Below are 16,986 nucleotides of genomic sequence, written 5' to 3' on the forward strand. Positions count from 1 at the left end.
GAATAATGCTACCTCTAACCAGTAAGATACAAGAGAGATAGCAGAGCAGTAGAAGTGGGTTTTCAGTGCTCTTAAATACTGGCACAGAACAGATGGGCCGAATGGCCCCAAATTTTCTTGGGTTTTCCCAATATACTATCCTAATGTCGGCAGAACCCATGGCACCGTGACAGTCTCCTGCTGTCGAACCTCCATTCACCATCCAAGGAATGATAGCCCAGTTCAGAGACAAAGGAGCATCTAGGTTGGCACTCCAGTGCTGAGCTGAGGAAATAGATAAGCAAGCTTGAACAACAAATGAGGTAAGACAGAGTATTAAGAGATAGGACACACAAATGCCAAGAAAAAATGGAAGGCAAGCAGACTGGGAGATCTATAAAAAGCAACAAAGCGATAAAAGGGTTCTAGGGTTATCAAACATAAGAGCAATTTTTTAAAAATATATCAAGGGGAAGAGGATGGTAAAAGGTTATGTAGGCCTGTTAAAATTGTGCGGATGAGAGGACAAATGAATTGAAAGGGACGTAGACTAATTGGATAAAACTGTGGCAGATGGAGTTGATGTGGGAAGGTGTGATCTCCACCACGAAGATCTGAGAAAGACAAATCAGAATCACTTCTTAATGGTGAGGGACTAGGAGGCTGTGGAGGAGGCAAGGTTCCCATGTAAAAGCTAGAGCTCAGGTACAAAAAAATAATCCAAAAGGCTAATAGAAGCTTGACCTTTATTTTAGGGTTGGAATTCAAGTGAGGAAATTATGATTTAGTTGTACAGGGCCTTTATCAGACTCCCATCTGGAGTATTGTGTTCAGTACTGAGAACTTAAACTCAAGAATGATATATTGGCCTTGAAAGAACTACAGCACAGAATCGTACCATGTCTTAAATGTTTTTTTCCCCCTGAGACATATCCTCCCATCACCAGCACCACAAATGGGCTAAACCCCCTTTTCTGAAGGAACAAAAAGACACCAAACAGGTCAGACTGCACTAGAGATGTTTTGGTATCATTGGCATGCCAAACAGAAATAAAGGTAAAAGCAAAATAAAGGTACCTGATTTCTATAGGGGATTTGTGTCTGTGGTACGGTAGCATGGTGGTTATGTTACTGGACTAGGAACCCAGACGCCAGTCCAATAATCCAAAGACACGAAGACACCAAGCTGAGCAATTTAAATTCAGTTAATTAAGTAAATCTGGAATAAAAAGTGGGTTTAAGTAATGGTGACCATGAAACCACTAGATTGTTATAAAAGTCCCTTCTGGTTCACTGATACCCTTTAGGGAAAGAAATCTGCTCTCCTTACCTGGTCTGGTCTATATGTGACAATGTGGTTGACTCTTAGCTGCCTGCTGAAAGGGACCAACAAGCCACTCAGTTGTGTTTAAGAAAGCAGTTCACCACCACCACTTCTGATGGGAAATTAATGCTTACCTTACTAATGATGCTCATGTTCTACAGGTAATAAAAAAACAGAGGATCCATTCCCAAAGGAATAATGGGACAGCAGACTGAATGACACTAGTAAGGTATCTGATGACCTTAGTGACTACAATGCTGGCTGCTTCATGAAATCCTGCACCCATGATATATTATTCTTTTACTGGCACTGCATGAACATATGATCATTAGTTACCACAGCAGACACACAGGAACCATATCTAAAAAGAATCTGGTTCAGCACTGCCAGATGCAGTGTTGTTCCATTTGCTGTAAGCATACTTCACAGGCTGGTATTGGCCAAACCAGTGACAATTCTGGTCAGATATAGCCTCGAGACTCCTTCTGCCTCCTTGCAGCCTTATACCAATGAGTTCCTATGAGTATAGTGCCATTAATTAACAAATAGGGCCATGTCTTACATACCTTTCTTATAGAATATCTCTTCCATTTCAGCAGCCAACAGGGTGTGGCATGTGGGGTTTTATCATCATATGCTTACAGACTAATACCTCAATTTTGGGTTTCATTTCACTTGTCGCTTCACACCTCCTTCTCCTTGAGTGTTGGCAAAACTTTTTTTTTTAATTCATTCACAGGATGTGGACATCACTGTCTAGGCCAGTATTTATTTTCCTCCTTAATTGCCCTTGAGAAGGTGGCGGTGAGCCATCATATTGAAGGCAACTGAATGGCTTGCTAGGCCACTTCAGAGTGCAGTTGAGCGCCAGCCACGTTGCTGTGGATCTGGAGTCACATATAGGCCAGACCAGGTAAGGACAGCAGATTTCCTTCCCTGAAGGACATTAGCAAACCAGCCGGGTTTTTATGACAAGCTGGCAGTTTCATGGTCACCATTATTTTATTCTGGATTTAATTAATTGAATTTAAATTCCCCAGCTGCTGTGGTGGGATTTAAACACATATATCAAGTTCATTATTGCAGACCTTTGAATAATTAGTCCAGTAACATAACCACCATAACATACCCTTTAAAAACTGTAAACAGACTGTAAGGATTTTTGACTCTTAGTCTACTACTTCCCTTTAATAGCCCAGGTTCCTCTGAATTTGTCTCGTATATAATGCTCCACTTCCATCTTAAGCTGCCTCATTGCATCTGGAGCTAGTTGTAATTATATAAAAGCGAAATGCTGAGGAAACTGGAAATCTGCCCTTTGATAATGAGCTGGCCATTAGCACATTATAATCCTAGCGAAATTTACACCAGTTCTTAATGATTCAGAATGGGCGTTTCAGTACATAAAAATTTGCCCCAATACCTCATCCCAATTAGTTGAAACCAATGCCAGCAGAGTTTCATCTAATTAAACTTTAGTTTGTTCCTCTCCCACTCGGCATCACTTCTGTAATCAACTTGTCTTTATAAGTGAGCTGATTAAATAATTTTTAGTTCATATATATTGTATTTGATAGACTAGTTCCAATGGGTTTGCAGTAAAATCAACATTTAATGTTTTATATATAATATTTAATGTACCCTCACGCTGCTGGTGTGACAATAAAGTGACTGGATTGAAGGCACAGAGCTGGACTGATTGTGCAGGGGCATTGTTAACACATCACGAGAGGGGAAAAGGTCACAACTTTTGAAACATCTATTCGGAAGAGAATACGAGTTCCAATAAGCAGCTGTTTTGTCACATCTCAAAAGATGACTTCTATTTTACCACCTGATTCGGGACCTTAACAGATGGTGCTGCAAGTTTCTCAGCTCCCTTACTGAATACAATGTCAAAAAGATACATACTGTTACGGCTACTCTCAATCATACAAGTTGTGGATCATTCCAGTGTGATTTTGATGTTCAACGCCCTTAGTTGCATTAAGAGTAGTATTAGGAATTTAACCCTGGTACAGGATACCGATGCGGTGATATGTAGACACAGTAACACTAAAAGGCTGTTTCCAATACTTTATTCAGTGATCAGAAGATATGGCAAAGAAAAACTGATTGTATTTAACACCTGAAGAATTGTTCTTTAAGTAGGGGCTGTGGACAATACAATGTAAAGGCGGCAAGTGGAAATGAACAGGCTGGAGGACAAACTAAATTCAAAACTCAACACCAGCAGTTATCAATATATCGACTATTGTGTACAATTTTAGATGTTCCGTTTTATCACTATTGGAATAAAGAATAGTCCAAAGTAAATATGGGTCGATGAGCTGTGCTGCTCCTGCATCTGTTATCAATCGTAAAAGAAAAGTGAACGGTACAGTGAGTAGAATTAAGGTAACACTGTTAATGCTAGGAATTCATCTGGAGTGCTTGCCACCACACTAATCGAGCAAACCCCTAGAGTATTAAAGTATGTAGCATACAACACTGCGTGCCAACATGGGTCTCCCAGACTATGGTGAGTTACCTGAAGATCGGGACTATTTCACTTCCGATACCCCAGTGACTCCAGCTGGAAAGTGCAGCTGTAGGGGTAGCAGATGACAGCAACGTGAACTGCCCCATCAAAATTAACATCACTGGAGAGGAATCAGCAAGCTGATTTCCCCCTCCCCAGCCGAGGGACACTGGCATCAACTGGTCCGACTACTGTCCCTGCTAGCTAGATCAGCCAACTCTTGAGTAGATGCCGAGACCCTCTGGTCCGTTTAAGCTCAGTTAACGCACTGCATCTTTACCCACTGAGACATCAGGGGAACCACTGTAAGGATCCTCAGGTAAAGGCTACACCTCAAAAAGTCCTCATTTATGGAATACAAACCTGGATGTGTAACCACTGAAAACATGTAGTTTCCAGGGATAAAATTCGAAAAAAGTTGAGTGCAGTTATCAGTTCCAGTTCTCAACAAGCTCCAGAAATTTCATTCCCCGTCAAAAAGAGGACTGTTGCAGCTCAACTATCATTACGAAATAAATGGAAATTAGATCCAATAAACAGCACCAATTGCAATCCTTACCTTTGAAAACGCATTGTATTTAGAGGGTGGGGCAAAGAGACAATGTACTGTGCAGTATTGTCACAGGCAGTGCTTGCTGCAACACTCAATGCTATGCAAGGGGAGGCGTGGGGAAGTCAGTTCTTCCGTCGTTTCCCATCTTGAGGCACAAAAATGCAGACGCAGGACCTTCATGCAATAATGTGGGAAATGTCAGGACCACATTAGCTAATCTAATAAAAGTGGATTTCTATTAAACGTTAATTCGTTCTTAAAATACTTGTGCAGTTGGTCAGATGATGCAGGTGAAAGACCAAATGTGCTGCATTACGCAACAGAAAATGCAGTTAAAGCAATACTGTCAGGTCACAATTTATCGTTAACAGCTGCAGGTCAGGCAGAGTTTGTGTATTGGTGAGGGAACTTTTCATATTGGAAAATGCTAGTGAAATTCAGATTGCCAGGCAGAAGAATCCAATATTGTGACTTTTTTTTTTATTTTAAAGACTGCTTTGCATGCAAACCAAATCATGGCACTGCGAAGTGTGACTTATACATTAGATACAAGACATGTACACCAATGGTTATGTGACAACCATCGTCAACTCCTTCGTATATTGTAGGCAAGCACTGGATTTCAGAAGGCAATCGCTTAGATATCAGTAAAGATTCAACAACCAAACTAATGAACTGGGGTACTGGCGGTTCATTTTACCTTCTACTTAAAACCAAATTACAGTACTCCAGCCCACTCCCTCTCTTCCCCTCCCCCACCTTGGTTAAAAATGTTTACTGGTCTTAAAAAGCGAAACTGAATTGAAGAGTATGGGCAGTGATGTTGATGTAAGTTAAGCAGTATTAAGAAACAATTTTTCAGGAATGGCAAAGTATTCAAAAGATTGCTTCGGGTTGTGGGAGAGAAGAACCAGCCATGCCTGTGGATTTCAAAAGAGAAAACTGACCTTTAATAATCTACCACCAGAGACCCAGGCTAAAGCCTTGGGGACACGAGTTTGAATCCCACAGATGGTGAAGTTTGAACTCAATTAATTAAAAAAAAAATCTGGAATTAAAAGCCAGTCGAACAGTGACCATGAAACCATTGTTGATTGTGTTGGAAAAACCCATCTGGCTCACGCATGTCCTTTAGGGAAGGAAATCCGCTGTCCTTACCTGATCTGGCCTACATGTGACTCCAGACCCACAGCAATGTGGTTGACTCTTAAATGCCCTCTGAAATGGCCTAACAAGCCACTCAGTTGCTCAAAGGCAATTAGGGATGGGCAATAAATGCCCACATCTCTTGAACAAATAAAAAAAAAATGGCACACCACCACCAAAATCCAAATTAATCATCTGTTTGGATCAGTGAGCATGAATGAAGTAAACGGTATAAATTCATCACAACCATTAGATTTGCTCAGATTTCACTTGGCAGTAAAACTGCACTGATTCTGTATAAAGGAAGGTTTGAATTTGTTCCATTGCTGATGTTTCCATGATCCATTTTATGTCTGTTTCTCCACCTTACTCCATTTCCCCCTTCCCCACTCCACCCAACGTTAAGAGGTTCAACTGTTAAAGCTGTGAAGAGATTGAGAATCAATTCACCTGGTTTTGGCCGACCCAAATGTCCCGCTCATAAGCAAATGACAACACAGTGCATCCTCAGGATGTCCCCTTGGCCAATATCAAAACAAATACTGTCAAAATAGTCGCAATTTGTCCATTCATTACAAACTTCCAGAACCCCTCATTGATTCAATTAAATTAACTACAGGTATTTATACCTAATTAGGAAGTCCAGATTTAATCCACCACCTCCCAATTTTTTTTATTTTAGAGAAGTTATTTCTCTTCTGCCATAAGAATATGTATTTGCATAGCACCCTTCAAGACATGCCAAATTGATTCCCAGCCAATTTGTAAATTGCATGGTCCCGCTAAGCAACGAGATGTAGTGTTGGTTTGCGTTAACACAGAACTCCAAAGTTCCCCTGCTCTTCTTACCAAAGTGCCAAAGGATCCTACATACCTATCCGAGAAGACAGATGGGCCCTCAGTTTAACATTGCATCCTCAAGACTGGACCTCTGACAATGCAGTGGTCCCTCAGTGCGGCACCAAGCTATGAGTCTAGATTACATGCTCAAGGCTCTGGTGTGGCGCTTGAGCCTACAATCTGACTCAGGTAAAAACTGGTTGGGTATGATCCCATTGGATCTAGGTACCCTCTCATAACTCACCCAAATTGCTATTCACAAACCATCATGGATAGCAAGTAGGCTACCAAAGAATCACATTAAAGCTCAAACTATATATATATATATATATATATACACACACACACTCACTCACTCCCATCAGGAAGGGGAACTGTGACCGATTTTCCCCCTCCCTAACCCAGGGGAGCTGAAGGCAACTGTAGTGCTGCGACCTGGCCAGGATTAGCGAACTCAGCAAAGACATGAGTTTGGCAACATGGCTCAGCTAATTACCGCTGAACTATTTATGGGGTGAATGTCATGGTTACATTTGATAGTGGGTGCTTCTTGGTCCCTTTACTTCAAGTTTGAAAAAAAAACCTTTTAAAACAAAATTGTTAATGTGTTTCTTCTGTCTGCCCTCCTTCCAGAAAGTTGCAACTCCTGCAGTGGTAGGTTTCTACAAACACTAGCAAGACTAACACATCATCCAAATACCCATTCGTCATGTCAGCACACAGCAAGTCATGCCTATTTGACCATGAAAGGCATTATTGACATTCTCAGTAAACACCCAAATGCACACATCGTTGAGTGGAAGCAGTCAGAAAGATTAGGAGCAGGAGCCTTGGATGATTTTTCTGTTTCCAGCCCCACGTACCCACCAATACAGCTGAAATCAGCTAATACAGCACAGACCAGAATGAACTTGCTGGCCTGCATGGCTCAGTAACCACTGATTTATCTAGGGAGCTTCTGCTTCTAATATCAGATACCCAGACAAGCAGTACATTGTAGAGAAAAGATGAATGACAACTCCATCCCCCAGTCAGTTAGCCACCATTCCCCCCCACCCCCGCCAAATCCTAATAGGACAAGATGGACCCATAAGGGTAGGAAAATATCGGGTGAGTTGCACCCAACCTGGGCATTATCTCACATCTAGCAAGTGGCCAGAAAGACCCAAGAGATAATTCAGAGGGTAAATTTAAATATCAGTCAACATTACTAATTGTTAAATTCAAGGAAACGTCTTCTAATATTCTACAATCTAGTTCTATTCTACCTTATCTATTTTTGCCCCATTTAACTTCCATCTCATTTCACATCCAAACATCTAAGCGTAACTGATAATATAGTTAAATCCTATACAAATCAAGGGCTTGCAGTAACAGTCCTATGGAGATCCAGTATGGATCTGCAGTTTGAAATACACTTCAGATTAAAATAAGAGCTCTGCCTGACTGAAAAAAAACAGTAACCGTATAGTAGACTGCTTTGCAATTTGTAAGATATAGCCATCTTTGAGTTTCTAGTTCTTCCCTCTTCACCCCTACTATTGTCAGTGGTAGGCAGACACCTCAATAGTCCAGGGGTTTTACTAAATCAACTCTTCGGCTTTCCCCACCCCACTCCACCTGTCTGTAATGTGTTAACTGAGGCAGAGGTGCTCTCTCCACTGCTCCAGTTAATCAGATTTTTCCACCACCTCATTTTATTTTGACTGAGCAGTCACAAAGATCATTCCAACACCAGCAGGCAGAAAGGCACTGGATGCTGCCGTACAAACAGGCTTAGTGGTTACTAATGGGAAAAGGAAATTCAAGCATTAGACAAGTGATATCTCTCACTGGCACTGTTGGAAGATAAGCAGCACCCAGGTGAAAACCCAGCTGGGCAGATTGTAACAACAGCTTTGTAATAATGTTCCATTGAATACATTTGAGGTAGTTTTGCAAACTTGAGAAACATTTTCTAGTCCTATCCCATTTTCTGTGCTCACATTAGCCACTTGTGTCCACATTGCCTGCTCCCACTTTAATTAGGTTGGGACATTCCCACTCATTAAGCCACTTTTTGGCTGACCCATTGGAGCTTTGTCCCTCTGCCCTGGGGATGCCTGGATAGACTAATTCCAGGAAGAAACTCAGCGTGGCCAGTCAAGACTAGGATTCAAATCATTGGTCTCCAGCACTAGTGCTGCAGCCAACAGACCACTGGAAACAAGTCCTACTACTGCCTCTTACAGTTCAGCTGTTAATGGTAGTAATGTAATACTTCTGATCAAAAATATATGTCTCATCAGCACCAGTCAAGCACTGGGCTCCTCCCCTCGCAGAGATGCAGGGAGACATCAGACCAGCCAGAGGTCAAAATAACTGCTCCCTATGTTTTAGCCAGTTTGGCATACACTTGCCACGAGGATGCCGGAATATACAATATTGTATACAAGTTTCAAAAATTGGCTACAGTTTTGTAGCTAATAACTGGAGGCACAAAAGAGCAAATATGCATGGAGTTTTTTTTTTTTACTGACAATTGGAGCTATATCGTGCATGTTATAAAAATAAAGATTAAAAGTGTCTGGAAACTATGTTGTATGCTGAAAACAGGATGTGGGACATAACTATAGGGAAACTGTACACTAAGAATCACACTTTGAAAATGGACAGGATTTTAACTTTGAAAATTAAACAATGCATTGGATTTTTGTTTGCAAGTGTTGTTTTCAAACCACGAATCCAAATAAATACATATTTCAGGCTGTCAAAAGGAAAAATCTCATACTGGCTGTACAGTGAGGGCAATGGGTTGAGGACTTGATCTTAACAGTTGTAAAATATAATACAGTTCTTGGCTGCATGGGCTTGCAAATGGGGCTATTTAACAAGAGGCCGAGTTTTGTCGTCGTCGCTGCACTGATGTGCTTTGTATTTCTTCACCTCTGCCATGTATTTGGCCCATGCATCTCCTCCACGTGCCTCAGCCTGGAAAGAGAACGGAGAAAAAAAAAAACAGGTAGATTGAAATGAGTGTTTAACAGAAGGTAGAGATATCAAATTGCATTGAGGCAACCGCAGGAGTGAACATTTAGTACTAGTTTCAAATTCAGGTAAAATGCCGGAAGAGATTCGCTGGTTATTTAATGAACCAAACTCTTGATTTTTTTCTTTCCTCCTTTTCTGGAAGCACTGACTTGTGACAGCAGTGGTTCCACATGTGCCTTTGGTACCTCATTCAAGAAAGCATATGGGTTTTTAATAGTGGAGCACCAAAGGTTGATGTCCTCACCCAGGGGTACTGAGGACAACTACTAATCCTTGGCGGAGATTAGACAATTCAGCAGGAAATGGACAGAAAATGTAAAGTATGCACCAACTGAAAAATGTCGGAACTCTCAATACCTACACTTTATGAAGTTTCGAATAGTATACTGATGAATGGACAAACAAGCATTGTGTTGAATTCTGGGCATTGCACTTTAGCTAGGATGTCAGGGCCTCAGAGAGGATGCAGAAGAGATTTACTAAAACGGTATCAGGGTCGAGGGACTACAGTTATGTGCAGAGATTGGAGAAGTTGGGATTATTCTTCGAGCAGAATATGGTTTTATTAAAGTAAATAAGAAATGGTTTCCACTGGAAAAAGGGTTAGTAACCAGAGGGAAAAGATTTATTAGCAAAAGAACCAGAGGCGAGAAAATGTAATTAAGAAAAAAATAGGTTGTGTAGCTTGGAATACACTGCCTGAAGGGCTGGTAGAAGCTGTTTCAATAGTATCTTTTAAAAGGGATATTGATATCTACTTGAAGGGGAAAACTTGGCAGGACTATGGGTAAACAGAATAGTGAGACTAGTTGGATAGCACCACCAAAGAGCCAGCATTGGCACAATGGGCCTCCTTCTGTGCTCATTCTGTAAAGTGAAAATATTTAAGTAAGTCAGTAAAAGGATTGTGGAGAGCTTAATAACCATAAAATTTAGACACAGTGAAGTCTTAGAGACAGCACAGAGTGTCTCTCCTATAAAATGGGAATATGCTTGGGAAGAGACTGACTGGCGTCCATTAACGTGAATACATTCAAATGCTTTAAGGACAAACAGAAACAGTGCACATGCACACATTTAGACACTTCAGGGTAGAGTTATCATAGTTAAAAGGCTACTGAATCTTACCTCTTCTTCAGCCTTGTGTTTCTTGGCTACCATTCCCGTCTTGAGGGCTAGCTTTGCCCCACCTCGCCGCTTTCCCACCTGGGTTAAGGGACAGAAGACTGCAACCATTACACGAGCGCTTGGAGCTGCAATGTCAATGCTGCCCACTATGTAATAAAACAGGGATCCTGAAATTAGACCTCATTCCAAAACAGAATGCATCTCCCACGTCAACGTCTCAATGCACTTCTAATATACAGTACACAAGCTACTGTGAGCGGAGGTAGGCCATTCTTTATACTTCCCTATAAGGCAAAAGTGACAGTATGGGTGTTACCATTTTAAAAACCACCAACAGGTGTTTAAATCTTTCGGTGCTGAATTAGTCAGACATTTAAAACGAATATTTGCAAACCCATCAATAGATCTAAAACAGCTTTCTTGCAATGAGATAGATTGTAGACTGGATTTCTTGCTGCACTTTTGAATATTTCTCTGAGTTAAGAGAGCTAAAACAGATCCGGTGGCATTACCTATAAACATTATGAATAAGCAATGTTGTAATCAGATGATTTTGAACCTGCTCCCTTTTTCTGCGAGAACCTTAACCTAGAAACATGGAATTAAATAGAAAGGGATTGAACAGCTCGATTACCACTTAGCAGGGTTTTCTATTGGGTAAGTTATTTCAGTTATTTAGAAAAAAATCTTGATGCATATGTTTACTTCGCATACTCAGTACAAGTGGAACTGAATTTGCTAATGCAGTTTAAAAAGGGTTTTTTGTGACAACTTTGCTTTGTGACCATTGCTTAAGGGCTTGGGGACTGCTATTTCTGGCTGACTAGCTGGTTTACAAATCCAAAATACTTCAATTTGAGGACCTTCACATTTCTCGTGTTTTGACTTTAAGGATTTGTTTACAAACTGATCCCTCTTGGCTCCTGCACTATTTCTGCTTTATTTTGTTGAGTAGGGAACCTGCAATGAAAGTCTACAAATAAAGAATATGGTTAACCATCGAGCTGGCTGCTCACCAAATGCCAATATTGGAATATGTGGGTGCCAGTTTTTAATTTTGCTAATATTCTACCAAAAATAATTTTAAACAAAGACTGTCTCAGTAGGTTGGCTGATGTTTCTGCCTCACCCCACCCCCAAGAGTGACTGTAGAACCTCCAGTAAAAAATAATCCCAAATGCTTTGAAAGCTAGAGACAAATTCAAATCTATACTCAAAAGTTATAAATGTGAAGCACTGCCTGGAGAGTGATTGAGATAGATTATAGACTGCAATATCAGTGGCAGGTCTCCACTACTGCTATGATCACACCCCGACTACTCACCAATTTCTGGGCTTGAATTAAAGGCTGAAGAATAACTAGCAGCAGGATCAACACAAAAGTCTCTGCTCTACCAACACACAAACACTTCAATAATGTTTGAACGATCACTAATGAGTCGTCGAGATATCTCTACCCCATGGGTTAGATTCCAACATGACCAAGTATTTTAAAAACAAAATTTGCACAAGTAGGTTCTATATAGCTAGACGGTCACGTCAAGACAGAATCCAATTAAGTCAAAAGTCCACTTTATAAAACACCAATTCAGTTCAGATGAAGGATAAACCCTGAATTAGTATTAAAAGCTTTCTTCAGATGCTAATTGAGCTGTTGGCCATTTCCAGCTTTTATTTCAGTTACTTGTTAGCATGACTGCACTTTAATTGTCTCTTCACCTTAGCTTTCTTCTTCAGATGCTAATTGAGTTGTTGGCCATTTCCAGCTTTTATTTCAGTATTTCAGTTACTTGTTGCATGACTGCACTTTAATTGTCTCTTCACCTTAGCCAAGAGAGAACATTGTAACATTTTGAAAGTAACATTATGACTAACTGAAGCTATGCTTGTTAAAAGGGACACTTGAAATATGCTGTGCAATCTGTTGATAAAGAGTAAGTGAGCATCAAGCACTTGTAAATCAAATGCAACATTGAGTCACTACCTCAACATCGTGTACAGCACCAGTGACATTTCCAATAACACCAGTTTTTAATGCTCCAAATGAGACCCATGAATCTGTTATTGGATACATTTGTATACTGAAATCCAACTCCATTGGGAAATAAAACTGCCCAAGTCCTCGCATTAGAAGGCTGTAACAATCACAGGCGTGGCTGTAATATTTTAATAAGAATTATTCACTTGTTTTGTATCTTCATGGCTACCATAGATGCCAACAGCTTCATGATGGGCAACTATAACGCACCAGGTTTTACAGCAATGCAGAGTACGAGATACCAAGCATCAAATAGATTCCCAACCTTATCTTAGTCTATGTAACGAGCAGGTATTTGGTTAGAGTCCAGTTGGCACCATGAACACACAGAGTAATATATTGTGAATTAAGATCACATTTTCATTAACTAAATTTAATCTAGAATTTTCTAGTTTTCCTAGAATAGTGTGGACAAAATAAACCGAATACTGTTAGGACATCCTGTCCATTAAATGGACTGTTTATAACCAGGGCAATGATGTGTTAGTGCTCAGAAACAAGTGGCATATAGTGTCAGACCACATCACTTGGCTTATTTAACAGATAACTGCAAAATAATTTCAACATTCATATTAGGGCATAACAGAACTCTGAAGCTATAAAGTATATTTATAAGGGGACTTAGAGCCTAATATATTATCTTTCTGATCGAGGCACCAGCAGTAATTTTCCAGTTTTAAATTTTTTTCTAAAATATAGAATTGTAAGTATACACAGGTAGATAGCAATATTAGTTTATCTATCTGGTCTCAAAATGACTTTTCCTACTTGTATGATTCTGTTGCTGGGATAAGGCAGCCTGTTTTAATAATGCAAACACCTGGGGCAAGTACATTGATGCCACTCTCCCACGATGCAAACTCAACGAAAAGCACCCAAGAACGAATGCTTATTCCAGCAGAAGGGAATCCTATTCTCTGATGACCTGAAAAATAGTTTTGTGCTCTCAAGACGAATCGCCCAACCTCGTAACTGAAGCAAAATTGCTGGGGATACAATACAATCATTAAAAGCCTGAATGTATACAGTTCTATTCCAAGTAAACCTTTGAAGGAATCTTTTGACCCAAGATTTGAAATCTTTAAAAGAAAAGCACAACCAAAAGAGTGGCTGGAAAAACTGAAGATACAAAAGTCACACTCATATCCACCAGCTCCCTCAACAGAACCAGAATTGAAACAAAACATTCTTCCTATCTAAGATTTCCAGAGACAACTTTTAATCTTCAACTGATGTAACTTCACCTTTCACAGAAGCTAATATACAATCTCATTTGTTCCTCAATCAACTGTGATACTGATGCTCACACTCAAAGTCAATTAATGGCCAGAGTCTGACACTGTTTGTGAGAAATGTGAAGGAAAAGAGAGCAGCATTAACACGAGACTAGCATCAGTGCAAAATGGTTGCAACTCCAAACTGAAACTAAACTGTGCTGTGTAAATTGTGCATTGAAGCCTGAACTTACTCCAAAATAAAGCAGAGCAAACACACAATTGCAGTATTGCCCAACTAAGTTATATCATTTTTCTGTTCCTCGTCCCACCCTCCCCACCAGCATGCTGACAGAGGTAGAAGTTGAAGGGAAATACAAATTTCCTATAATTATCAATTTTTGAATTATATGAAATATTAGTGCAGGGGAATGGAACACTTCACATTTCAGGCACTTGATGGCAGCATCAAGGACTTGCAGGTCATGCATTACAGATACTTGAAGAATAAAGCTCCCCTTAGCTTGTGTCAATCTACCGCAGACCAAAGATCAGCAGACAATCTACAGCACTGGTATGACATCTTTCCATTTCAGACACCAGCAAGATTGACAATTAGTGCCATTAGGTACTGGATTGAAACGGCCCTAACTAATTTCCCATAGGATCCTTAACACCCAGAGTATTATCCTATCAGTATGGGTCAGATTTGAACTCAGACCCACAAAGGCGAAAGATCATTGCTATTCCACTCGACCACTCACAATAAACGTTTTTTTCGACAGCAGAGATAAATTTTAGCAAGTCTTGTTTGGGTACTTATATTTCTACTCATAACCACGGGAACCAGAATACTAGTTGTCAAGTTGTGCCAGGGGTGGGGTGCAAAGGCATGTATTCAGGGACACCCCTGCAGCAAATACTTAAAGGTCAATTAAATACCAGACTGGAATTACATTCCTTCTGGTGTGAGACAGCCTCCTGCATGTAGTCTCACTCACAGTATTTCTTAATGGTGACAGAATCGGTTCTGTGGAGGAACAGATGGATTTAGGTGTCTATATACACAAATCTCAAAGCTGGTGCACACGTACAAAAAACAGAAAGGCTATCGGGGGTTGGAATTCAGAAATGAGGAAGTTATGCTTCAATCATACAAAGCCTTGGCTAGACCCCATCTGCAGCACTGCATTCAGCTTCGGAGACCAAACTTCAGAAAAGATATAGTGGCCTTGGAGGGGATGCAGCACAGATTCATAACAACAGGAGTAGACTGTTCTTATGTTGAAGGGTAGATGCTGAGAAGGTATTTCCCCTGGCTGCGGAATCTAGAACACGGGGTCACAATCTCAGAATAAGGGGGTGGCCATTGAGGGCTGAGATCAGGAGAAAGTTCTTCACTCAAAGGGTTGTGAATCTTTGGAATTCTCTAGCCCAAAGAATTGTGGATGCGCAATTGTTGAATATAATCAAGACACAGATCCATAGATTTTTGGGCACTAAAGGAATTGAGATATGGGTACAGTGTGGAAGGTGGAGTTGAGAAGGTAGGTAAGCCATGATCTTGTTGAATAGTGGAGCAGGTTTGAAGGGTCAAATGGACTACTCCAACTCCTACTACTTATGTTCTCCAAATTCTGAAACTATTTACATTGCAACCTCAGTGATGCTAACATTACAATTTAATGATAGATTTCAAGAGACTTGGCATGTACAGCGAGAAAAAACACCAATGGATGCTTGTGTTTATTTAAGAAAATAAGGTTATTTGAAAATAACCAACAATTTTTAAATTAAGATTCTCTGTCCCACCCACCCCCTGGAAAGGATGTTCTTCACAAATGCAACAATTCTCCCTAAACTCAGTCCTTCGAAGGAACAATTATTTTGCAAGAACCTATTTGAAAAGGTCCTCAGATTGAATGGGAGTACATCAAGATCAATTTAATTAGTAATCAAAACATAAAATGCTGGAAATGTACAGGTCAGCCAGCAGCTCGAGAAATTATGTTATATGTTTTTTTCAAAAACCCTTTATTTTCCTTCTCCAAGACCTTGGCATTCTTGCCCAGAATTGTGGTGCCCAGAATTGGACACAATATTCCAGCTGAGACCTAACCAGTGACTTAAAGGTTTAGCACAATTTCTACCTTTTTACACTATTTATAAAGTCCAGGATCACATATGCTTTTTAAAACAGCATCAACTTGTCCTGTCATCTTCAAAGATTTGCGAATGTGAATACCCAGTTCTCACTAATTGAAAATGGACAATTGAGTTTCCATAACCAATAAACGTGAGGTTTAATATTTCATGCAAAAGAGAGCACCTCCAACAATGCAGCACTGAAGCTATCAGCCTGGAATACATACACAGGTCTCTGGGGTAGGACTCAAGTCACGAACGTCTGACTCATGCCCGTCAGTCCTTGGTTCCGATGGGTCACACCTGCAACATCAATAACATTTGCCTTTCCAGATCCTGACCGACCCTATATTTCCAGCATTTGCTGTTTTTATTTTAGACTTGCAAACCTTAGCATTTTTTGGGGGGGGATTTTTCTTTAAAAAAAAAATCAGGGCTGGTGTAAAATATCACATGGATTTGCACTTTTTTCTTTTGTAAAAGGGGCTAAACTGCCCCTACAACTGGTAAATGAAGTAAGGAATCATTTTGTAAATTCAGGCAACTTTTTTTTTGGAAATGATCTAATGGCATCTTCCAACTCCCCAGCCCTGCTCAGTAACCAGGAGGCAAATGAGAGCAAAATCTCTCGCTCTTACAATATTCAGCACGCTTTTCTTCTTATCGGCTTGGGCCTGGCTTTTCCCATCGCTCTGGGCCTCAGTACTTTGCTCTTGGCAAGCGGCCACACTCTTCTTGCCTCCATTGTTTATATCCCCGCCGCTCGGCGCGGCTCCCCCTTCGTTCCTCAGCTTCTCCTCTTCCATCTTCTTCTTGAAAAGCGCCATGAAGCTGCCATCGTTGGCAAAGGCGTTCACCCCTTTGCTTTCTGAGCCACCATCCGCTTCATTCCTCTCGGAGCTTCCAGAAACTTCACGGTTCCTCCGCCTGTCCGCCATCTTGGGGAAGAAGGGGGGAGGGCGGGGGGGGGGGGGGGGACCGCTGAGGCTCCTGGGAGGAGACCCCCCTCACTTAAAACCTTTTCTCAAAATTGCACTCTAAACAAAACAACTCATGGTGCAAACCAAA

At 40.7% G+C, this 16,986-nt stretch overlaps 1 protein-coding gene across 1 annotated transcript; it reads right to left on the bottom strand.

Annotated features, from left to right (window-relative positions):
- Positions 1–3,364: 3,364 nt before the first annotated feature.
- On the bottom strand, positions 3,365–16,874 carry trir (telomerase RNA component interacting RNase). Its single transcript, XM_068021159.1, has 3 exons — positions 16,557–16,874; positions 10,522–10,599; positions 3,365–9,333 (listed from the first exon to the last, which is right to left on the bottom strand). Exons 1-3 carry the CDS (start codon positions 16,854–16,856, stop codon positions 9,226–9,228), a joined length of 486 nt encoding a protein of 161 aa, XP_067877260.1. The 5' UTR covers positions 16,857–16,874; the 3' UTR covers positions 3,365–9,225.
- Between the last annotated feature and the right edge of the window lie 112 nt (positions 16,875–16,986).

The sequence above is a fragment of the Heterodontus francisci genome, chromosome 43, assembly GCF_036365525.1.
Source record: "Heterodontus francisci isolate sHetFra1 chromosome 43, sHetFra1.hap1, whole genome shotgun sequence".
Lineage (NCBI taxonomy): Eukaryota > Metazoa > Chordata > Chondrichthyes > Heterodontiformes > Heterodontidae > Heterodontus > Heterodontus francisci.

What these genes read in the sequence shown, in the direction of transcription:
- trir (XM_068021159.1), bottom strand. Translation starts at nt 16,856, where the DNA reads ATGGCGGACAGGCGGAGGAACCGTGAAGTTTCTGGAAGCTCCGAGAGG. An exon ending in AGAAAAGCGTGCTGAATATT is followed by an intron (nt 10,600 to 16,556) that starts GTAAGAGCGAGA and finishes CCCTTAACCCAG; the next exon opens with GTGGGAAAGCGGCGAGGTGG. An exon ending in AACACAAGGCTGAAGAAGAG is followed by an intron (nt 9,334 to 10,521) that starts GTAAGATTCAGT and finishes TTCTCTTTCCAG; the next exon opens with GCTGAGGCACGTGGAGGAGA.